Source organism: Toxotes jaculatrix, chromosome 14 (assembly GCF_017976425.1).
Source record: "Toxotes jaculatrix isolate fToxJac2 chromosome 14, fToxJac2.pri, whole genome shotgun sequence".
Taxonomy (NCBI): Eukaryota; Metazoa; Chordata; class Actinopteri; family Toxotidae; genus Toxotes; species Toxotes jaculatrix.
The window spans coordinates 20916810-20940593 of NC_054407.1; the positions used below are offsets into that span (position 1 = coordinate 20916810).

The window sequence follows — 23784 nt, forward strand, 5'->3', positions numbered from 1 at the left end:
GTTACCCCGAGAGTGTGGGACCGATTACAATCCTGGCAGGGGCAAAAAATGTACAGTATAGTGTTGCATTTTGACGAGCGCGGCTGAATCGGCTCACACACCCCGACTAGTTGCCTGGACTGAAAACATGGCTGCGGCCGAACGTGCAGCAAATTTACGGAAGTGAGGTATGTCTAATTCTTGAGCTACAAAAGCTATTTAGAAGTGTACCTATAATTCGGTACTTGTAGCACAGCAAATGACAAAACCTGAATTTAATATCCCACCAAAAATGTCTACGAGCGTCATTGTTAGTAGTACACAAATACATCGGCAAAGTTATGCGCGGAACAATCAGCTAGCTTGGCTAGCTAATATTAACCTGCTGCGGCTAGCCGTGGCTGCTAACTGATTATCAACTGCCGTTATACTACTTGGCTGCTAACTATTCTACTTCTGTCTGTACGCAGTAGTTGAAATGTAAACCTCAGCGAAACATACTGTTAGTAGCGATTCCCTCCCTTTTGTACAATGTGTTGTAGATGGACTTAACGTCTGTGTCAGCAGTGGAGCTAGCTAGCATGTACCCGATGTTAGTAACGTTGGCTGAAGGGCTACATCTGAAATCGCCACGATTCATCTATGCACGGTGCGGTTAACGGAAAAACTAGCCTAGGTAACGTTAGCCAACTTGGCTAACTAGTCGTTCACAAGAAAAAAGGAAAGAATTTGGCTTGACTAGATTGTAGTGTACTTGTTCGTTGGATGTTATGGAAAGCGTATCAAGATTATGTGTGAATTTCACGGGTGCAACAGTCTGCAGTTTGGTGTCTGAAGCGTTAATGTTTTATATTTAGCCCGGAGAGCTAACGGTAAGTTAGTTTTCTGAGGTTAGCTCGCTAAACAGCAAGCTAGGTAACGCTAAGTAACGTTTGCTTGGAAGTTGGTCCATGCTAACGTTTAGCCTGCTCGCCAGCTCCATGAACCACCTGTGTTGTTTTGCCTAAACGTGTGTCCAGAGTTTTTAACGGTGAACTTAAGAGTTCACCTGCCGCAGACTAGTGTTAATATAACCGGCGGCACGTGCGGCGACACCGTTGTCTAGTCTCGGTAGTTTAACGGCATCCTCGTGCCTCCAACTTTGTCGGCGCTGAGCTCGCGGCAGCTGATTAGCTGGGATGTTGGGGTTTGAGCGATTTTCGTCGGTATGTATACCAACACCACTTCGTGGATTTTTTGTTGCCAGTAGGCCCTGTGGAAGTGTTGAACTACAGGTCAGCAGCACAGACGAACAGACCCACACGACGGTAAAACAGCTCAAAGCTTGTTAGTTTATCATAAAACAAATTTCTCACTTTAAAACTCAGTTAGCTTAGCTGGTTTGCCAACACTAGCCTTCACACTGTGCTTGTAGGGAGCGTGTTTGCTTTTGTATTGCTGGAGTTTACATCCTAAAAATCTCAATGAAACCAGTGTTTGGTGTATGAAGGTAAATGAGCCATCTGTAAGCCCTGGTCTGTCATGATTATAGTAATTCAATCAGCACGTGTTTAACATAACTTCACAACGCGCTTTAGAGAAGAACAGGAAGTGGTTTGATTTAGAGTTAGTCACACATGTGTTCTTTCTATTTAGCTGCACAGACCACTAACATATTATGGCTTTGACGTTTGCAAAATCTAAGGGCTAAACTGCAGCCAGTGAGCAGAAGTTGTTCTCTCCCAACCTTGTCAGGATCAGTGGCTGTATATGGCAGTATATTGCGTTAAAACTGTAATGAACTTGCTGAAACCTTGCTACTGCAAAATGGGAAATTAGAACTTGTGGAGTTCACTGGGACTTGGTGTCCTGAGATATTCCTTGAAAAAGAAGCAGTGGTTTAGTCTTGCTTGTATTTTATTCAGTAGAAGTGACCACAATTAAATATTTACTCCTGACACAAAATTACCCCCATAAATTTGAGTTTTTGTTTAAAAAAAAAGAAAAGAATATATGGCACAAAAATTGTGTGTTTTGACACAGTATATGCCATAAAAAATTAAGTACAGAAATACATTTCTTTTTGGCTTAGTACCTCAGGACTGCCCACTCTCCTTTTTGACAAACAGAGAGAGAGCATAAATCAAATAGTAGTCAGTGGTCCCAACCATTTTGGCCTTTGACCTCATAAAACAAAGCAGTTGTGACCCCTCAACAAAAGCTATGAGTTATTAGTTTTGACATGAGTGAAACCGAAGAGTTGTTCATCTCTACAAGAATTTTTCTTTTTCATTTGAAGCACTTCAAGAGTCCTTAAGAGTTAAAAGCATAGAAGCATAGAGAATAGTTTTTGTTTATCAGTTATGGTCATACAAAGTGCCAGGGAAAAAATAACTAAAATCAATATTTGGTTTGACAATCCTTTGCCTTATAACAGCAGAAGTTCTCCTAGGTACACCTGCACTCAGTTTTTCAAGGCATTCTGTAGGTAGGTTGTTCGAGCAGCTTGGAGAACTTGCTACAGTTCTTCTGTGGATTTAGGTTGTATCAGTGTCTTCTGTCTCTTCATATAATCCCAGAATGGCTCCACGATGTTGAGATCAGGGCTCTGTCTGGGCCATGCCATCTGTTGCAGGGCTCCTTGTTCCTCTTGTTGCTGAAGATGGTTCTTTATGATTCTGGTTGTATGTATGGGCTCATTGTCGTGCTGCAGCACGAATGTGGGACTGATCAGATTCTTCTCTGATGGTATTGTATGATGGATAACATCTTAATATCTAAAGTGCCTAAATCTTTTGCACAGTACTGTATGTTTTGATACTGACTCGCTCCACAGCCTAGGAGGGAGGGAGGCGTTTTTCGTTAATGATTAGCTCTCAAAAAAGTTCTTCCATACCTGCTAACACTGTGGACTAGAGAAAAAGCAAGCTATGTCACACTCTAATTACTAGCACTCTATTTATTTCACAGCATTGCAGTCATTGCATCTCTGTCAGGTATGTTACATTAGTGTGAGCCTCTGTTCAGTGTCCTACTGCACTCTGTTTTCTTCTATACTGTGTTTTAATGTAGCTGAATTCACAATACAGTTCGCATGTACTTATTTTTTAGCGATTTAATCACACCCCATAAACACTACATGTTAACTAACAGTCATTCTAAATCTGCTGTGCTGCAGGAATATCCTTATCCTTATTTTATAACTGCAACATGATCTGGCAGAATCACCATAAACCCAGGTTGATGACAACAGCTCTGCTGTGTATTTGGCTGCATTGGCATTTAAAATGAACCATCACGGTGAAAGTTAGGTGATGAAAGTTTGTCTTGACTTCACTGGCACATAGTCCTCAGCCCCCACTGGGCTGGCTTAGGTCATCGTTTTGGAAAAGCTGTATTTACCATGTACAAATTGAAACACCAAGCCAGCATTTTCAGATGTGCACACTCTGACACGGTTTCGGAAGATCTCTGATCTGGGGGGAGAAAAACGGATGGAGGGCTGAAACAGAAAGAAAAATATATGTTTACAATCCAACTGGCTTAATGTGGATGTCCTTTTAGATAAGATAAGCACCTTTGTCTATGAATCACAGTTTGCTTTTTATTGTTTCATGGACACAAAACTTACTCTGGTGTTTCCAACAGACACTTGAATGCAGTATTCATTATTAGTTGAGGCCTGGCCAGCCAAGCCAACAACATGTTAATTATTGGGACAAGGAAGTGTGAGCTGATCTTTCGTATAGTTATTCTGCTCAACTGTAACCTTGGTCATTTTGAAGTAGTGATTAGTTTTCTAGTTTTTGAGGGCAGGTCACATGAGCCGGCTTAATTAGTTTTGTCGTGTTGAGTCTAAGGTTGAGTGCTCAGTCTGAATAACCTGCCTCCTGCTCCCCCCATTGTGTTTTTCTTTTTGCTTTCTTATTTTATGCATGGACACATCACATTAGCTTTCTCAGCTGGAGTCTTTAGCGGAGTGTGAGTAATGTGTGCATGTGGTAGTGCTTGTTCCAGGTGACTATTATGTTATCTCCCTGAAGGAGTATTATCAAAATGTATTTGTAGCCAGGGTGGCCTTTGGCTTTGATGTTGCTGTGTTAGCACTGTGTAGGAAAAGGGGACGATTGTTCCAGGAAAGGCAGCAAGGAGCTTTTGAACCAGTTTTGACAGAGGTCGTCCCACAGATTGATGAACTAGGAGTTAATGTAAATGAACACCATGTTTACATTGCTAATTGATGAAATGATTTCCCCCTTCTGCAAAGAAAGACTATGACTATGTCTCATCTTCTGCAAAAGGGTGAGATCATCCCTTCTGAATGTCACTTTAGTATGGCCTTTACTGCATCACATTTTTATTGCCCCCTGTTGTTAGATTCATGAGTTGGAGTCATGATCTAGAGGATACTTCAGTGCCAAGTTTCATGTGTGTGTGTTGATTGGAAATGTTCTCTGGAATTAGAAGATACAGTAAATACATGTATTCTAACCAGGACAGGATTTTTTTTAATCTATTAAAAGTTTCAAATTTTTTAATCTATTAATTGTAATCTCAAAAATTCCCTTTACTTTCATTAACTGTGTGTTTACATGCACACAGATAACTTGATTACTAATCACTGTATACCTAGATTGAGAAGAATAAATTATTAAGATATGTACATGGTTTATAGCTGCAGACTTGCCCACTAAAATGAGTTGTTTGATTTTTACATAGTGTTATTTGTGTTGATGATTGATTTCCAAGGCAACATTAACGTGATCTGTTATTTGTAATATGAATGCTGCTTTGCTATTGTGTTCCTAGTCTTGTATGACTGCCTGCAATGATGGCAAAGCACATTGCTTTGCATTCACTTCACTCCACGACCTTCATGATGTGTGAAGAATGAAAACATTGAAAGAAAAACGGATTAAACTGGCTGTATGTATTTTTGTACGTATGTTGATGAGTAACTGTTAATCAAGTTACATTTGCCTCAGTTACAACTGTAATACGAGTAAGATAATGTGCTTACATGATACAGTGAATTTATCACAGATCGTCTGACCTAGATTTACATTTGAATTATTAATGCATAAAGGCTATTTAATATCAGCGAAATGGATTATTTCTTCTAGAATAAGAACCAAGATTCACCACTTTTCTGGTTGTATTTAGATGGTGCTAATTCTCCAGCTCACACTGTAAGCCAGAATTTTTGTCCTAATGCGCAGTAATGTATGTCATCTCCAGGGTGCCTCAGCGACACAGGGAGTGTTTTGGGAGGCTTTGTTGTACCTTAAATTGTGTCAGGAAGTTAATCGTCATGTCATAAGCCTCGATGGTTGTCCACACTTTAAGCCTATAAGCCCTGTGTAGGATTCTTGTTGTCGGAGCGTTTCAATTTTTGTGTGTTCTAATAAATTGTGGAAGGATTGCAGCCTGTTGGCCCTGTGGCACACCTGTTATACAGAGATAAACAGACAACAGTGTGTGATGACAAATGTACACCTGCGCTGTTATCTCTGCTGAATTGGATGTAAGAATTACAGTGTAGCTTCTGTGTCAGAAATCAGCCAACCAGTAAAACATATTCATTCTGTTTGTGACAGAATATAAGCAGTGGTTCGTGCAGGGAGCAAATAAATACACCCTCACTGAAACATACGCATGCTTTCTGTTGATGATGACTTGTTTTTTCAATTATTTTTGGTTTTAAGGTAGTGCACCTTTGAGAAACCATCACCAGATTGCCTGCTGTGAGGCTTTACTTAAAAATGCTCAGTGCACTGTAGTCACCTTTATCTCTTGAGTAACCAAGCACATACAGATCAGTCTCAAAGCTGTGACATTTGCAAAGCGTCGAAAGGGGAATGTGTGATTGGTCATTTAGGCTAGATGGGAGATCTGACCTTATTGTTTCCTGTTTTGATCTCCCCCCTTTTAAATGTGTTTCCTTTGCACAGGCAGGGGATAAGACATCTAGTTTTGCCTGTGGACAGAAGGTGTTGCTTAGCTACAATGACAAGAGAAATCAATACCCCTCTGGTGTGAGCTGAGAAATGACCCGAGCGGTATTTAACAAAGGCCTTTTTGGGGACGCTTCTGTTTGAAACACCTCATGCATTCATTTTTAGCTTGGCTGGCTAGTGAAACCTGTCATACCTATAACCAGTGCAACATTAGTGCTGCAACGTAAGCCTTGAGCTGTAAAGGTTTGTAGTTTTCAGTCATTATAATGCCTTATTGATGTGCATGTTTCTGTTTGTATGTGTTTTGCAGGTGCCCACATTCTGCTGCAGAGGAGAGAGCACCAGGATGAGGAGACTGTAGGCACCCGCCGTAGTATGGCCGCGTCCCGTTCCTCGCGCGTCACAAGGTCATCAGTGGGGCTCAATGGATTGGATGAGAACTTTTGTGGTCGAACCCTCAGGAACCGCAGCATCGCCCAGCCGGAGGAGACCTCTGTGTCTCCACTACCTAGGGCCCGCTCGCCCAAGAAGAAGCAGGAGTCAAAGCAGGACGCCAAGCAGGAGTCGAAGCAGGACGCCAAGCAGGAGTCAAAGCAGGATGCCAAGCAGGAGTCGAAGCAGGACGCCAAACAGGAGTCAAAGCATGACAGCAAACAGGACTCAAAGCATGACAGCAAGCAGGACTCAAAGCAGGACAGCAAGCAGGACTCAAAGCAGGACACCAAACAGGAGGGCAAGCAGGAGTCAAAGCAAGATGTTAAACAGGAGTCAAAGCAGGACGCTAAACACGATACAAAGCAGAACACCCAGCACGATGGCCAGCAACAGCCCTTGTTGCATGGACAGGAAACTGACTCAAATGCTTCCCCAGCTGAGGTGGAGCAATGGACCAGCTCCAGGAAGCGGGGTGTGTCCTGCTTAGAAAGAGACATTACTCCTGAAAAGCCTGAGAACTGTGATAGAGGGAAAGGGGCACGGGATGCCTCTCCTCAAATCAAAAGGGCCAAGCGGTGCTCCCGCTCCGGAGAATCTCAGGGACACGAGGAGCACCCTGAGCCTCTGAAACCTGAAAGTCCAGTCTCTGTCTCAGAGCCTAGCAAGGACAACAGTTGTGAAGAATTTCCCAGCCAAAACTCTGCTAACGCAGCTCCTGCCTCACCTGTCCTCAGTAAAGAGGAAGGTGAACTGGCCGGGGTGAAGGCAGAGGATGGCCATGTGGAGTGTGATGGGGCAACTCAGTCCCCGAATGCTCACAAAACTTCTAATGGACTCGGAGAGAATAAAGCAGAGGAATCTTGCACACTCACTGAAGAGCCTAGTGCAAATCCAACCTCTGCCACCAACTGCCCGTCGCTGCTCAATGGTAGCCAGGCGGGGGCTCCCTCATCCCCTGACCCCGCTGTGCCTTGTAGAAACTCTGTCCCTGGGCAGATGGAGGTCCCTGGCTCAGGGGAATCACCAGCCTCATCTGCACCGGCGCTTGAGGCCGTTCCAGAGGATCCTGTCCCTGAGTTAATAGTGGCCAAGGAGCAGGAGGTGGAGGAGATGGAGGTTGACGTGGTGGGCGAGTCTTTGTGTTTGGCCCATGAGGAGCAGGTGACAGAGAGCGAGAGCGATACCAATGGGCGGCCACTAACACCAGTACAGGAACCTGCTGCCTCCACCTCCTCCACCACACCCAACATGAACAGTAGTCCAATCAACAACAACAGCAACTCAGGAGAAACTACACCCCCACTAGCAACAACCCCCTCCCCCACAGAGCCAGGATGTAACCCCTCAATATCCAGCACGTCCCCCTCTTTCACAGAGCTCTACGAACACAGATACACCCTACGGACTTCACCCAGGAGGGCTGCCACTGGTGGCAAAGCCACCTCCTCCAAGCCCAGCTCTCCTCCCAGAGACAATGGTCCCTTGAGGGAAGAGGGGGAGGTGGTGGTTGGGCTGGAGGAGGACTGCCCTGTGGTGGAGGAGCCTACTCCCTCAGACTCTGTTGGCCCCTCTAGTGAGGAGCCAGTGTCTGTGGATCCTGGACACAGGGCAGGTGGCGAGTTTGGTGGGTCTGTTCATGGAAAAGAGGCCGAGAGCAGCAAGGAGCTTACACAGAGCCAGGCTGCCGAGGAGGAGGAGGAAGAGGAGGAGCCAGACGTTTATTACTTTGAGTCTGACCACCTGGCTCTTAAACACAATAAAGAGTATGTGGGAGCTCCCCAGGGATTCTGGTTTCTCCTCATCTTTTGTTGATGTAGCTCTCACACATGTTGATCTCCATATTCTGTGATCATTGCGTTACTTCTGGTCTGTGGTTTTGAATGAACCAGAGATGCAGTTCAGTCAATGTGAATTTCTGGGTGCTAAGAATATTTGATATTTTGAAAGTACTGACTGATGTAAAGGTTAAAGTATAAATGTGTAAAAGTATTATTCAGTTTAGTCTTAGGTCCGTGTTCAAAACATACAGGAATCTTTCTTATTGTGTCCAAAACATAACTGTATGTTAGTGGTTATCAGCCTTTTTGGCTTATGCCCCCTAATTGTTAGAGGTTTGAAGAGGTAACATCTTCCCGTTTTCATTTCAAGAAAATGATAGAATTAGAGGAAAAAACAAAAAAAAAAACAATCAGAATTTGCATAGCAGGACAATATTTCTTTCCTTTCATTGTTAACTATCTTACGACCCCCTCAGATTTATCTTGCAACTTGGGCTGCAGCTAACAATTGTTTTCATTACTGATTAATCTGCCTTTTTATTTTCTATTAAGTGTCAGAAAATAGCGATAAATGCCTGTTATTATTTCCTTAAGAGATGACGGAAATGATAAATTGATTATTGAAGTTGCTGGTGATTAATGCTCTGTCAGTTCAATGAGTAATTGATTAATTGACTTAATTGTTGCATCTCTACTTGCAACCCTGTAACTGTTGAGTCATTGTGCTGATGAAGGAAAAAGCACTTGCTCTGGCTATGACCCAGAGGGTTTTTGTGTCTGAACAGGGTTTATTTTCTATAATAATTTGCAGGAGCTGGATGTAAATATAATAGGAAAAAAATAATTATTAGCTTTTTTGGTTAGCAGACCATCCTTTACCTCTGAAAACACGTGTAAAGAAACATATAATTGGTATATAGGTGTCTGGGTTTTTACACAATCAACACATAGACAGAATGTTTAATTATTCCAATTATTTTTGGAGTCTTTTCTCAGTCATTATGGGAATATTGGTGAGCATCTAACTATAGCTCCTGTCTTATTGTTTAGATTTTACATGTTTTAGCATTTAATTTCCACCTTCAGTCTGGTGCTGTGATTGTGTGAATTTGCTGCCAATTGTCAGATTTCCAACGCCCGCGGAGATTTGATGTTAAAATTACACTTCTGATTGCTTCTGTTCTCTCTTTCATCAGGGAGGAGAGTTGTTTTAGAGGAAAGGGGTTTCTCAATGAAGGGCTTTGTTCCTGGTTTTGTTGTCAGATGTCGTGCAAGATGGGATGTTTATGTTAGTGGACAGGTCTCATGCTGTGCGCAGTCAGGCTCTGCTAACTGCACTGTGGCAGGTCAGCTGATCCATGATGCATTTTCACGGGAGGATGGGTGGAGTGCTTTAGGGGCTTAAGAGACATCAGCTGAGGTCCTTTTGTCTTTGACACCAGTATTGGTGAATGTTTCCAATTTGGATAGTGACTTTAGAATAAGATTTCACTGTTCTCGTATTGCAAGGTAATTTGATCAGGTTTCTGTGACATGCCAAGGATTCGTTGTGCTGTGTAAGGAGAATTTTGGAGGCTCAGATCAATACAGTGAGGAGTCACTTTTAGGGAAGCGTGACTAGGCATTTCAGAGTTGCTGAATATGGAGAATTGACACTGACATGATTGATGATCTGTGTACAGAACATCTTGTATTTCCATGTTACAGTTTTGTGGATTTACTCTTTACCTATATCACGTAAATATATAAAAAAAAACAATCTCTTGTCCTTAATTATCAGGCATTAATATAGCAAAACTATTGTCCTGGCCAGCCTTTCATTTGGCACCGGTGTTTGTCAGTGGACCTCGGGCCCAGTAGGTGGCAATGGAACACCAGACTTGTCCCTGGACACCTGGAGGGAGTCCAGAATGTTGGGAAGCAAAGCCAAGTCATCCTCATTTCCCTAAAACAGATTAATTCACAGCTCATCTGTTCATCTGAAGAAGTCAGTATGCTTGCTGCTTTCTGTTGCAGAGATCTTACATTTTTATCCGGATCACAGTGCAGTACAGGAAATGTGCAGTTGTATGTTTTAGTGCCACTGTTGCAGAGTCAGATTAACAGCTTGTAATGTAGCACAGTACAAACCGATGTTGTACAAGGTCAACTAAGCCTCACATAGTGTAAAAGGATGGTGTCTGTAACTAATGAAGGGACATGAGGTTAAACACAGTTGACTCTTCTGAATGTTTTTACTTGCGGAAATTTCAAACCATCTGCAGCTATTACACATACTGTGTCCTGTGCATTGATTTTCATTCATGTCCTGTTAGGAAAGATTGATCCACTCCGCTCCACTGAGCACCTGAGTTAGGTTATAGCCATGTAGGATGCTGTCATTGCTGTTGATTCCTCCAGCTCTGCTCACACTGTAAGGCCTCTGAGTCAGTACCACACTTAGTCATTGACAGCTCAGTTTGCAGTTCTCCTGTTGCCCCAGAGGGTGTGAGTGGAAAGGTCAGGCTTCTGCTGCACTGAAGGCTCCTCAAGCAGCGTAAAACCCAAGTGTTAGTCATGCAAAGGTTGTGATATATGCTGTGGAATCTGAGTGATGTGCACAGTCACCGATCAGACCAGTGTTGTAGTAGTTGTAGTGTATTTTCTCTTACAACTGCTATTATTTACCACCAGGAGTTCTTGATGGGCTGCACTAGTAAAGAGGTTCTAAAGGTGTTTGAGAAGATGCATAGTTTATAGCCATTCCTAAGATTAATAGCAGTCAAACACCTGTAAACACATTATTGGCAAAATAGGTGGAAAGGATAGGGGACCTTTTCTTGTCTTGTGCCACTATTTAGGTTCTCAGCATCATGGTTGAATTATACATGGTCTGGGGTCTAAAAGTTTGATGCACTGCAGCATTGCAAGTGTCAGGTTAAATAATGTAAACAGTCCACTCCTTCCACTCTTGTCTAAACTCACTTCCGTTCGTGTCAGTTATCAGAGGCTGCTGCAGACCATCGGAGTTCTCGAGGCCCAGCGCACGCAGGCCATCCTGGACCTGGAGGCGTTGGCACGTCACCAGAGAGAGGCGCTCACCGATCCCATCAGCTTTGTGGAGCAGCTGCAGAAACGGGTAAAAGAAACAAAACAAACAAAAAAAAAAAAACCCAAATGAACATGAATGATATACTAAAATGCATAAAGCCTGGGAGTGGCATGGAGAAAAATATGTAATGTTTTAATCTGTACAGCAAACCCCTACTGTGAATGAGTTCCATAGAAATTTGCAAGTACTCTGTGCATGTTTGTATTTTAATATGTTATCAGTTAGTCTGCATCAAGCCCTCTCTGAGACATGGCACGTAACATCTTGTTCTTGGTTTATGCCTCAGGAATACCTTGCTTGTTGAAACATTGCTGGAATAAATATTTTGTAGCTTGTAAAAATGAGGGTGCAAATTGCTCTTACTGTTCTACTGTATGGCAGATTTTGTCCTTCACATGCAGGTCAACTAGGCTCGAATGTCCACTCTGTCCATATTTTCTACTTTCTACTACTATATTTCCTACTGCATATTTTGTAGGATCTTTTTGACTGCTTACTCAGGGCAAATCAGTAAATGAACTAGTGCAGTCAGGTAGTTGTGAAAATATGAAAGGTTGGCTTACAGTGTCTTTTGGTTTCTCTTCTGTTGTCACATATCCAACATTGTTGCGGTCAGAGTCATAGAAGTTAAGAGTTCATTTGTTGATGGATTGTGACCCCCGGTTCTTGTGATCCTCAGGTGAATTTGGGCTTGCCGTGTCCTCAGCGAGTCGTCCAGCTCCCTGACATTGCGTGGGAACAGTACACCTCAGGCCTCGGTGACTTTGAGAGAGAGTTCTGCGACAAGAAACGCAAAACCAGGCGGCTAAAGCTGATCTTTGACAAAGGCACATATTAATTTAGAAATTACTGATAATTTAATGTAGATGAGATCTTTGTCTTGCAGGGTGTACAATATAATTTTCAAGCTTTGTCAAGTTGCAGCTTTTGAAGATACTAATTCTCCTGTTTCCTCCCTTTAGGTTTGCCTGTTCGACCAAAAAGTCCTGTAGAGCCCAAGAAGGAGGGCGAATCGTCCACCTGTACCATGTACTCTTCTCTGCCCACTAGTGATGCCCCAGAGAACGGAAGGCAAACGCAGGTATAGCTCTGCCTCCTTACTAAGATACATGACATGCTGCTGCTGTCACCACTGTGGTGATTGTCTCCCAGTATATCATCAGTGCAGAGACAGCTACATCCATTTCTAACTGTAGCTGGTGAGTCCCTGATCTCCTGCAGGTTGCCCTACAAATCATTGGGGTATTACCATTTTACACTGCCTGGCCTCCTCCACCCTCATCCCCCCTTTTTCTCACTTGCAGCACATGTGAGCACAAAAGATGGTATCTATGGAAACATAAGGGAAGAGCCTCTACCACACCTCTGATTATTAGGTCTTATTCTTGGCCTCTTTTATGTGTGGTTGTGTGTCTTTTTCCCACATTGTAGGGGTAGTGAGGTTTCACTTGTAATTGATTGCTGGGATTAGACAAATGTTTATCACAGATCAAACACCACCTTGATTATTTCTGTTTTTTCTCCCAGTTTATATTGTGCGAGTATATTTGCATTCTCTCGGACTACGCTGTCTGAATGCTAACGTTATTTTGTTTGTCAGTCAAAAGAGTTGCTGTTTTTCCGCGTCTTCCCAGTGACACATCTTGAGTCACATCTGACAGCCGGGCTTTCTCTGTCAAACTGACAGATTCGGTGTGCCAGGCAGTTCATATGCACAGATCTCTTCAAACAGACTATTGCCCATTGTTTTTGTATCGAGTCAGTCTTTTAACATGACTGTAACTCATGTTTTCTTGACAGATGATCAGGGGGAGGATTTGTCACCCAAACAAGCCTGACACATTTAACCAGCTGTGGACTGTGGAGGAACAGGTAGGTAGCAAGCGTATAAGGTGTTGCGCTATATTTAATCAGAATATTACCAGAAAACAACCTACAAATAACACCCTTGTCTATTTATTCACCATGAAAACACTTATTCTGCCCATGCAGAAACACACTGTAAAGCATATAAAATAAACGAGTATGTGTGGGGATCATCATGAACTAAATTTACATCCTCTGTTTATGAGCAGATCACATGTATATTAGTTCTCCCTGCCTGTTTCATGGGCTGTCTTTTGATTGGTGTCTGATTTGTAATAAATCGCACTGAATACGGTTTTCACCTGGTGTTTTGTGTATTTTCCAGAAAAAACTGGAGCAGCTTCTTGTCAAGTTCCCTCCTGAGGAAGTTGAGTCCAGAAGATGGCAGAAGATTGCGGACGAGCTTGGCAATCGAACAGCAAAACAGGTGACAAAGACAGTCAGAATTAACTAGAACAAATTTATTCTTGTCTGACCCACACTTATTACCAGCTTAATTCAGAATATTTGGTTTAGTTGCTTATCTATAAATGTTTAAAACTCAGCAGGGAATTACAGAACTTTATGGTCAGATTGCAAAAAGAATTCACTTCAAAGGAGCGACACTCTTCGAGATGACCTACACCTGAAAAACTTGCTTTTATAAGCCTATCATGATATTGAAAAATATGTCTGTCTTTACAATGGCAACAGACCGTTAAATTGCAAGAGTGTAGAATTTACATTCTGCAGAGCTAAAAGACAAAGACCGACTTGTATGATAACTGCACCCTGTACCTTAATGAGACGTGTTTGACCTCAGTTATTTCAAGCAGCTGTTCCTCAGTTGGAAATCATTAACGCAGCAATCTTCCTGTGAAAACATTCCAGGTTGCCAGTAGGGTTCAGAAATACTTCATCAAACTGACAAAAGCTGGTATCCCTGTGCCTGGAAGAACACCCAACCTGTGCATGTACACAAAAAAGGTAACTCTTAACTCATTTAGTAAAAACCCCATAACCATAGTGAGTTACTGATTTCATAAAACAAGGATGAGTGTCTTCAGTCCTTGTATCAGCTTTCAGTGAAATGACCGTGATTGTTGGTAGAGCTTGATTTATGCTGGATATTTGAGAAACATAATCAAAAGACATCATCTTTAGTTTGTTTTTTTTGTTTTTTTTTTTAACTAACACATCTCTTACAATTTGTTTATTACGGAATTATACCTAAGATATGCACTCAGTAGAAAATGTAATGTTGAAAAATAAGCCTTTCAGTGCTGTCTGGTGGACAAACTATGTAATGACAACAAAGAATATCACATCAAACATCTTTGTTTTATTTATTTATTTTTTTTTTAAATTCAGTCCATCGTTCCCTCTTAGCCGACATGTGACGATACTGATATATTTGTCATGAGATAAAAACAGCTGATAATATTGTCCAAGCCATGTATTTATTACACTCAAATACTGTGTTATCATTTTCCAAAATGAATGATGTCAAGCAAAATGCAATGAGCTCTTCAACTGCTATTTTAACAGAATTCTCTGTAAAAGTTTTTGTTTGACATGTGAAGCATTTTGTTGAACATGATATGTAACTGCAGAACACAGTTTGTTGCGCTGACCATTATTAATATGTATTTGCCGAATCTAAATGCATACTTCTTAATATAAGGTTTCGCCTATATTGCTCAGCCCTATTACAGTACATGTTTATGGGGATGTGCTTAAAATAAAAATATATATACCTGCTTTTGTAACTGCATCTGTTTGTTCTCCAGGCATCCAGCAAGAGGCAGCACCACCTTAACAAGCACCTGTACCGGCCATCCACCTTCCTGACCTCCTATGAACCTCCGGTCTACATGGACGAAGATGAAGAGCGCTCGGCCTATTACAGTGGCGTGCAGGACCCCTCTGCTGATGACTCGGTCAGTCCTCTGTCACATCACAGAACATCATTTACAGGAAGCCACAAAGCTTTTGTCCTTATTTTTATTTATTTATTTATTTTACACACACACACATACACACACACACACACACACACACACACACACACACACACACACACACACACACACACACACACACAGCCCTCCCATTTTATATCTTGTAACTGATCTCATTCCCCCAACTTTTTCGTGTCACTGATCACTGACTAGACTGTGGCTGCTTAATTAAGCTAATCAAAAGCTCACATTTCCTCTTCTCTGTTACCGGTTGCAGTCTTACCCTCTCCTCCGTATGCAAAGAGTGACCTGTATGATGAAGACCAGTAAAAGCTGCATGTCATGTGCCTTTGGGAGTTTGATTTAAATCCATTTCAGACGAGGCAAAATGCTCCCTGCCTCGTCGCTTGTGTCTGCTTTTATTTGACAGACTGTCTGTCACCCTCTTAACTCCACCTTGGGATGAACTGAAACATTTGGCCCTTGATAATGCACGTCTGTAATTTTTTTCCCATTCCTATCAGGGCAGCGTGTGCCGTTGAAAACCACTAAATCAGAGCAGGGGGCCTGGCCAGCCTCGCCTCTTTTTCCATTTGAACTGCGCGACTCCTGACGCTCGCTGTTATCCAAGCGCTGACATTTTCTTTCTCCCTTTTGATGGCAGTAACCTTTAAGTAAAACCAGGTTGCTGTATCCTGCTGAGAACACAGGCTGCTGGCTCCACCAGCGCGTTAACAAATCCTCTGACGCTGCCGGTATGAAGTAGAGTCACAAAGATGTTGCCAGCATGGGCCGCAATAATTTCTCACTTCTCCAGGTTGTCCTTTACTCTGGCCATGTTTGCAGGTTGTACTGAGAGTCTTCTGAGAGCAAGTGTGTCGGCAGCTTGGCAGGACTTTCTCACAGTAATTTCCTGTCAAGACCTGGAAGTGCGAGTGATAGTTCTGTTGAAAATAAAATTTTGAACTTTGTCTTTTTTTATTATATCTGAAGTGTTTTTTTTTCCCTTCTCCATAAGAAGGTGGCGGTTTTTATTGGTTGGAGAAAGCAGACGCTCAGCGTCTTTGTGAAGGACGTTTTCACTTACGTACTTGCAGAAGAAAGACAATCTCTGCTGGCTACAGAGACACTACAACAAGGCTGCTCAAACAGAAGAAAACCTATACTGATGTTCATGAACATGTTCTCGTTCAGCTAAATTTAGACTGATCAATAGTGTCAGCAAATTTGTCTGTGGGGTATTGAAACATCTAGAGAATATCATTATCAGACTGGATCACTGGAGTCATGTAGAGATGTCTTGTCTGTGCATGTCTGGATACCTGCCACTCATGTCCTCTGTCTCTTGCTTTCTTTGTATGCATGTTTGTGTGTGTGTGTTTGCTTGCTGCCCTGTACTCCCAGGATGAGGAGGGTGTACCTGTGGAGTTTAGAAATTTACCAGAATACAAACAGCTTTTGGACTTGAAGCGGCTGAAAAAACAGAAGCTCCAGGAGATCCAGGAGGACAAGGTCGGGGTGCGGCACGTAGGCTACAAGGTGAAGACTATATACAACATGGCAACATAGGACATGGCAACAACACATGGCTCGTGTGTTAATAATCATTTCATTAAAGACAGTTTTTACAAGCATTGATTAGTTTAATATTGGTCGACATTGTGTTCTGAACATATTTTGTGTATGTGTGTTTGTTTGTTTTGTGCAGTGTGATGTCTGTGGCATGGAGCCAATCCAGGGTGTGCGGTGGCACTGTCAGGACTGTCCGCCAGACAACTCAGTCGATTTCTGTTCCAACTGCTCCGACTGGTGAGATCCTCCACGTCTGACGTGAATATATTTACCGTCAGATTGTCCAGTGTTGGCTGCCCCTTTAAAATCCTGATTTTTTAAAATGTATTTATCATGATACATATCAGTCTTGTGAAATAGTCGTTTACTAATCTTAAGGACTTTCGTCTCTTGTATGTTGTATGGTTGTTCAGTTTATATAGCATTTAGTCTAAAGCCGTGTTAAGCTAGTGTTAAACCCTGCTTCATGTTTGCTCCATGTTGGTTGAATTTAATGTTTACCTGTAGTTTTTAGCTGCTTTGGAAATTCCTCAGCTTTGTGTTTCACAGTGATGTTAACGCTAATGTTTTTTGTCTTTTCCCCTTTTATCTTCCAGCTTGTTTAAGACAGAAACCCACACGCCTAACCACCACTTGGAGCCGGTGTACCAGCCAGAAACCTTTCTGGACAGGGACTACTGCCTGCCGCAGAACACAGGCTATAACTACCTGGACCCTAATTACTTCCCAGCCAACAGATGACAGGGTCCCAGGCGTTCCTAGCTCCAGGCTCTCTCCACATATCCCACAGGCCACTCTGTGCATGGCTCCATTCTCCAAGTCCAAGATAACCGCTTAACCCGCCGCCAGGCAGGAAGGCCAGCAGGCAGGCAGACAGCCAGGGGCCTCAGAGCAGACCACAGTGCTGCTGGTGGGGGGGCTGTTGGTAAACTGGCCTCCCTGACTCGAGCAGAGGGCGGCCATGTTGGTTCCTCAGAACAAGGGGGCCCCCGCTCCACCTCAGCCAGGTTAATCAACGGATCTGTGATTTGAAACGATACACTATTTTTAAAAACAAACAAACAAAAAAACAGAAGGCACACCGACATTCCCGAGCTCTGTGACTCCAGGAGGGCTGTCCCTGTTTCCCTCTTCCCGTCATCACCCTCCAGTTACCTCCCTGTGCTGCTTCGAAACTGGAGAATTGACGATCAATCTGGTGAATGGAGATGTGTGGTCGACCAGTGTGTCCTAGCGGACTGTGAAGTCATCAACTGAGATACACACAGGTGGTTTGAATGTGTGTATGAGGCCTCCGTGTTATGCAAGAGTGAAGAATGTTCTAGCTAGGTATCCGTAGATGAATATTTATGAGCCGCAGCTTCCTCAGCGGGAGCTGGGGCTGCTGTAAGAGACGTCAGGCGGACACCGAGGTCGAGGCCGGTGTGTTTTTGGCTGCAGACTGTAGGAAGTTCTGCTGATCCACATGACGTTCTGCAGACAAACCTGTATGTGTTAACGGACTGTGCACCATGTTTCAACATGGAGCCGTCACTACCACTGTCACACAACGCTGCTCTCTACCCCCTCACCTTTCAAACACACATACACACAGATACATGCTTTTCATCTCTATTTCCTTTCCCTTTGCTCTCTCCACTAAAACATGTCTAACAAGGAAGCACTACAGCACGGAGAGCAAGCAATTTTGAAGGCAGGCGAATGGGAACGTATGGAAAAATAAACAAGACTGTGTTTTTCTTTTCTTTTCTCCTCCCCCAATGTGTGCCGTTGTTGATCATGTTGAGTGTACAAGTATATGGTGAAAAGTAGCCAGTGCTAGTTGCTGTGTGCCATTTTAAATTTTTTTTTTTTTTCTTGGGGAATTCCACCTCCAAACTTGGCCACATCTTCTCCCTTCTTGCGTGGCACCATCGACCCACATTATCCTACATTGTTGATCCAGTCATCATGCCTCTAGATCTTCTTTAATTTTGCAGTCCACTTTAAAAAGGTCCATTTAAAAGATTGTATTTTTATTAATCTATTTAAAAAAAAAAGAATTGAGGTAATGGTTGGTGCCTCCACAGTGGAACAACCCACACAATTTTATACACATAGATTTTGTTGTGCTTGAGTAGACACCATTTTGTATGGTTTTCGTCTCCTTCCCTTACCCCCTTTGCCCTGCTTCAGTATCTGTGTATAACAGTCTGTTCTTATGTAAAAAAAAAAAATTGTAAAAAAAAAAAAAAAAATGCTAGAGGAGAACCGTGGAAATAAAAGTATGTGAAAATAGTGTTTCTACATATGTGGTTCATGCATTGTTATTAATATTCTTAAATGACTCAAGATTTACAATGATACAGTTTACAATGATATGAAACAGACAAAAGCAGGAAATCCTCACATTTTAGTAACCACCAAATGTTTTGTTTGATAAGTGACAACTGAAGGCTTAACAAGATTATCAACATGATTATTAAGATTGATAAATGATCACAATATGTCACTTTACAGAATGTTTGAATATTGACCACAACCAGGGAGCCTCATGACTGATGCTAAAAGCCAAAGGTTTTGATCTCATGCGCCTGTCAGTAAGACTTTTCTGGTGTTAAATTGTTTTGTAGTAATTTTTCCTTGAAACTTCCAACCAGATACGTTGAAACTGTTTCTTCCCAGAACATTGTCAGAATGAACGACAGCTAATTTATCACCTCTTCTACCTGCTAAAAGAAATGAAATGCTGATTTTTTTTTTTTTTTTTTGTGTGCCTGTGGTAGAAAAGAACCTTTTCATAGAAAGAAAGCAATTTATAAACCTCCAGGCGTTGTCAAGATGTGAAAATGTTCAAATACCTGATTTCTTTTGTCTCTTTCTATTTATACCTCCAACAGGTCCCTCATGACCATCGGTGAGCGCGTCAAACACACCCTGACACACTGAGTGCTGCAGCTAAAGGTCACCTGCATCCGGGTATTGTTTCGGTTTGAAGGTGGTCACATGAATAATCTTTTTTTTTCCCCAGTATAAATTGGATGCTAAACTCTTCTCCCTTTGTTACCTTTCATGAAATTTCAGCGCTTTTGTTTCGAGCTTCTCTCCAGCAGATGGGGCTGTCAGATCAGCTGTGATCACCTCCTCTCCTCGCACGCACAAAACACCAAAGCACACGCTCAGAAATCCTCCATTTAGCAAATGCACTGTCTTTATTGAATGTTAAATACCAGACTTCAAACAAGCACTTGTACGATGAGCTTGGAAACATACAAATGCAATTATCTTTAACACTCTGCTTTTTATTTAATGCACAAAAAGCAGTTAAGCTTGATTGTAACTCTTGCATGCTTGTTACACCGTAAAGCATGTCGCTGTGCACGAGAGCATGAACACACGCTGACATTTTCACTTTCTAGCATGGCGGGAATCCTCTCTGAGCTCTCTGGGCTTTCACATTCAACTGGGAACATGCTCTCAGTCACAGCGGGGAGTGCTATTTTCTCAGTACATTTATCTGCCTCAATCCGGCAGCTGGCAGCATGTACCGAGCTCTAAGTGTGTGTGAGAGAGAGAGAGTGAGACAATGCAAGAAGGTGAAGCAGAATGTGACAACCAGGCGCTTCATCAGTGTCAAAAGCAGAGAGAGGTTTCACTGATTGCTGGGAGTGTTTCAAAACATGAGGTGGGACATGCATACCACTGGAGTTCAATGAGCATATGTCTGGTGATGGGGTTATGTGGGTGTGAGTCTCCTCGGAGTGATATGGCAGACAGAGGGAGAGAGGAGGTTCACAGGTGGACACCCACCCCCCTCGGACAGCAGATTCATAGGGGTGGGGAGTGGTGTTGCTGAGGAAGCGGTAGAAATCAGAAGGTGGGACAGGACTCCATCGCCTGGCAGATCTGGGTGAACACTTCATCCGGCGACCTCTCAGCGTCAATCTGCAGACGGAGACAAACCGGCTGAGACGAGACCTTTCAAAAGCCATCAGTGTCTTCACGTGCAGCCGAGGACAGCAGTCTGCTGCGAAGCAACCCCTGCAAGCTCACAGCAGACTGATGACCTCAAAACCTGTTGTGGCATTTAAGCACACGCACACGCACACACACACACACACACTTTCGAACACCTGATGTGGCATTTAAACATTCAAACGGCTCATTTTAAAGGGACAGTCGCCCCCAACCAGAAAATGTGTGATTATCTACTGACCGTCATGTCAGCAGAAACGTTTGTAAAGTGAGCAGAGGCACCGAATGCACAGCGAGTTCGCCTCTTACAGATGGGTAACAAATTAAAGGAAAAATCTGATTAAATAAATGGAGAAACATCATATGCAGATGCATGCATACAGGGAAGGATTTGTAAATCAGCTATGTATGCATTTTGCTGTAGATATGAAGGCATAAATATCTGTTGATGTAATTTGTCTAAAATTGTTTTTGGATTTGTTGTTTGCAGAATCATTTGATTACATGCATTATATTTCTCCAAACAGCTCATGAAGCCTGATCTTAGTGTTCTGTAGCCAAACACTGGTATGGTGTCTTAAAGTGCATCATTATGTCCTACACCTTACTTAATAATCTGGTCATGCACAGACACTTAAATAGCAAAGTTCAGTCAGAATGTTGTACAAAAATATGGGAAATAATGAGATAAAAAAACAAACAAACTGGGGACTTTTGGACCCAGAGTGTAACTGCTTTGCTCCTGGGGAACTTTTATGATACAATAAACTTTTTGTGGAGAAAAATATTCCGTTAACATAATTACTTTAAAATAGGGCTGGGTTGTGCATTTGAGGGGCTTATAAATGTAAATGAATCTCAGCTGAGATGAAGTGGATTTAAATGAGATACTCTAATTCGAGGGGTGAACTGTTCCTCGGAGAGCAGTAAGCCTTCGTGGGAATTGAACCCCTGACCCCGGCCGAGTTAGCTGTGTCTAGCTCCACAGGAAGACACACATGCACACAAACCTAAATATAGTTTCTTTCTAATCTTACCATGTGCAGGAGCTTCTTGCGTTCGTAGTGGCCCGCCACCGCCTGGCTGTTGTTGCAGAAGCTCTCAGCCCTCCTGTGCACGGCGCTGTCTCGGTCTGTGTCAGGGTGGAAGCTGGAGCTGGATCTGCCACGGCACTGCAGACGACTGGACATGGTGTCAGGCGAGCAGTTCAGCAGAAGAACTGCACTGGGTTCACCCATCTGACACACAAGGCACAGAAAAAACTAAAGTCAGTTAAAGTGCAGTTAAAGCAGTGAACCTCAGGCTCCATCTCCCCTTGTACCTGATACTGAATGTCACTCTCCTGTTGTCCTATCAGTGTTAGCATGTGTGTATACTCTGCATCAAAAAATGACATTTTTCTTCACTGACAAACAAGACGGTGCCAATTTTCTTCCATTATTTCCAGACTTTTACTCCTGCATTAATCTATGAGTCATTTTCACACTGTCAGCGCTGCATTTCAAACACATTTCAGAATCAAATGAGCCGAGCGTTTCCTCTCCCTCAGACTCCTGTTTTCCTTTTGCACTCATCTAAGTTCTGTGGGTCCGTGACTCAAACTTCTGTCTGCTGGTGCATAACTTTTTCTTCTTTTATTCATGTTCCTGACCACATGTCTCCTGTCTGTCCTGTCTGTCCGATGATCTGACCTTGGCTTCGTACTCCTCCACCTGTTTCAGGTCTCTGGGGAAGCTGCTGATCACAAGACCTTTCCCCTGCCGTACTGACGACGCCACCACATCACACAGCAGCTCCAGCAGTGTGTCCTGGAGATCAAAGGCACAGATGAAGCACAAGCATTAATCACCATGCATACCAAAAAAAGCAGGGATATGCATGTGTTTATATATATAACATTCGTGTGAGGTCTGATGTTTGCATAGAACAAGCTGGATTACCAACTGAGCAAAGCAGATAAGTACTGCAGATTCCTCTAGAGACCCCAAAAGCTGCAGGTATCAAGGGCCTTGTCTTGCGTCAGAATGTGGTTTTGAGATCTTTGATAGGCACCTCAGCACAAGCTGAGGTGCATAAAGTATAATGAAGCTGCTGCATGTATGTGTAGTGTGTAGTTTGCACTGAACATGGCAGGGCCTTGAAGGCAACAGGGTACATACACAATGAGCAGCAGGAATGGATTTCTTCCTCAGGAGCTTCTCAGCTCATCCATCTCCTACAGATCCCCCCGTGGGTTAATCAGGATTGCATATTGGTATGCATTCATATGTGCTTCTTTCCTGTACAGAAACAACCTACATACAGTATACCCTGGTGGTCAAGTGGCGGGTATATATGCATTTAAATACTGTATGTAAGGTTTGTGAATGCAAGGCTGCTAGTTTGAATGTAGGCCTGAAAAACAAAACAAAACAAAACAAAACAAAACAAAACAAAACAAAACAAAACAAAACAAAACAAAACAAAACAAAACAAAACAGGAGTTTCACTACAAAGAGATGCAAAATGAAAACAAAGAAACACAAAAGTAGTAAAAATAGATGCAAAATGACCATAAGAAGACACAAAAGGACTAAAAACAGATGCAAAGTGACTTGTGTCTTATGTAGAGGGGTAGGGGGTGTTTTGCGTGTCTGTGCCCAGGCCCATTTTCTTTTAATCTGTCCGTGATGACAGTAGAGTTCAATCAACAGCTCTGTCAAAGTGTCAGCAGATATTGTATTACACTGGACAGGTACTAATCTTATTTTGTTGAACAATCAGGTAATACAGGCGACTGGCCTGGGAGCCTCAGACTCCCAGATGATTGTTTAGTGTATAAAATGTCATAAAATAATGAAAAAGGCCCATCGTTATTCCATGAAGCCCAAACTAACATATTCACATTTCTTTTTTTGGTGACCAACAGTCAAAAATATAAGAACAAAAGTTTATTGTCATAGAGAATTTAACAAATGTTCTCATTTGAGAAGCTGGAACAGACTTCATTCGACTAACTGAATAATCAACTAACCATTTCAGCTGTAGAGCACTGGTTGGTTTCTGGGTGCAGGCTAATCATGCTCATGTGACACATTCTACTCACTGGAACACAAATCAAGCGCACCCACTGCAATGAGCCGGCCTATTTAAAGCTGTGGAGCTCCACTTCCTCTCTGGCTCTGCCTTCCTGCTGCTGTGCTGCTAATGTTGCTGTGAACACTGCTGGGATCTGCCACCCGTCCATCAAGTTG

The 23784-nt window shown here is 42.7% G+C and overlaps 2 protein-coding genes across 3 annotated transcripts in view; one reads left to right on the plus strand and one right to left on the minus strand.

Moving 5' to 3' along the window:
- Positions 1 to 89: 89 nt before the first annotated feature.
- Positions 90 to 18705, plus strand: zzz3 (zinc finger, ZZ-type containing 3). 2 transcript variants are annotated; one of them, XM_041055037.1, is made up of 12 exons: positions 90 to 167; positions 6226 to 8113; positions 11108 to 11246; positions 11899 to 12046; positions 12182 to 12300; positions 13020 to 13091; positions 13411 to 13512; positions 13956 to 14051; positions 14855 to 15004; positions 16430 to 16564; positions 16734 to 16834; positions 17194 to 18705. In XM_041055037.1, exons 2-12 carry the CDS (start codon positions 6291 to 6293, stop codon positions 17336 to 17338), a joined length of 3030 nt encoding a protein of 1009 aa, XP_040910971.1. In that variant the 5' UTR covers positions 90 to 167; positions 6226 to 6290; the 3' UTR covers positions 17339 to 18705. The 2 variants fall into 2 exon arrangements, with proteins under 2 accessions (XP_040910971.1, XP_040910972.1); XM_041055038.1 differs by lacking the exon at positions 90 to 167 and adding an exon at positions 734 to 851.
- A 1066-nt stretch (positions 18706 to 19771) lies between these two features.
- The window catches only part of ak5 (adenylate kinase 5), a 58108-nt gene continuing 54095 nt past the window's right edge, over positions 19772 to 23784 (minus strand). Inside the window, exons 12-14 of the mRNA XM_041054310.1 lie at positions 22243 to 22359; positions 21589 to 21789; positions 19772 to 20521 (exon numbers count right to left, since the gene is read on the minus strand). Coding sequence (XP_040910244.1) covers positions 20447 to 20521; positions 21589 to 21789; positions 22243 to 22359 — 393 coding nt within the window. The 3' untranslated portion in view covers positions 19772 to 20446. The remainder of the gene's footprint in view (positions 20522 to 21588; positions 21790 to 22242; positions 22360 to 23784) is intronic.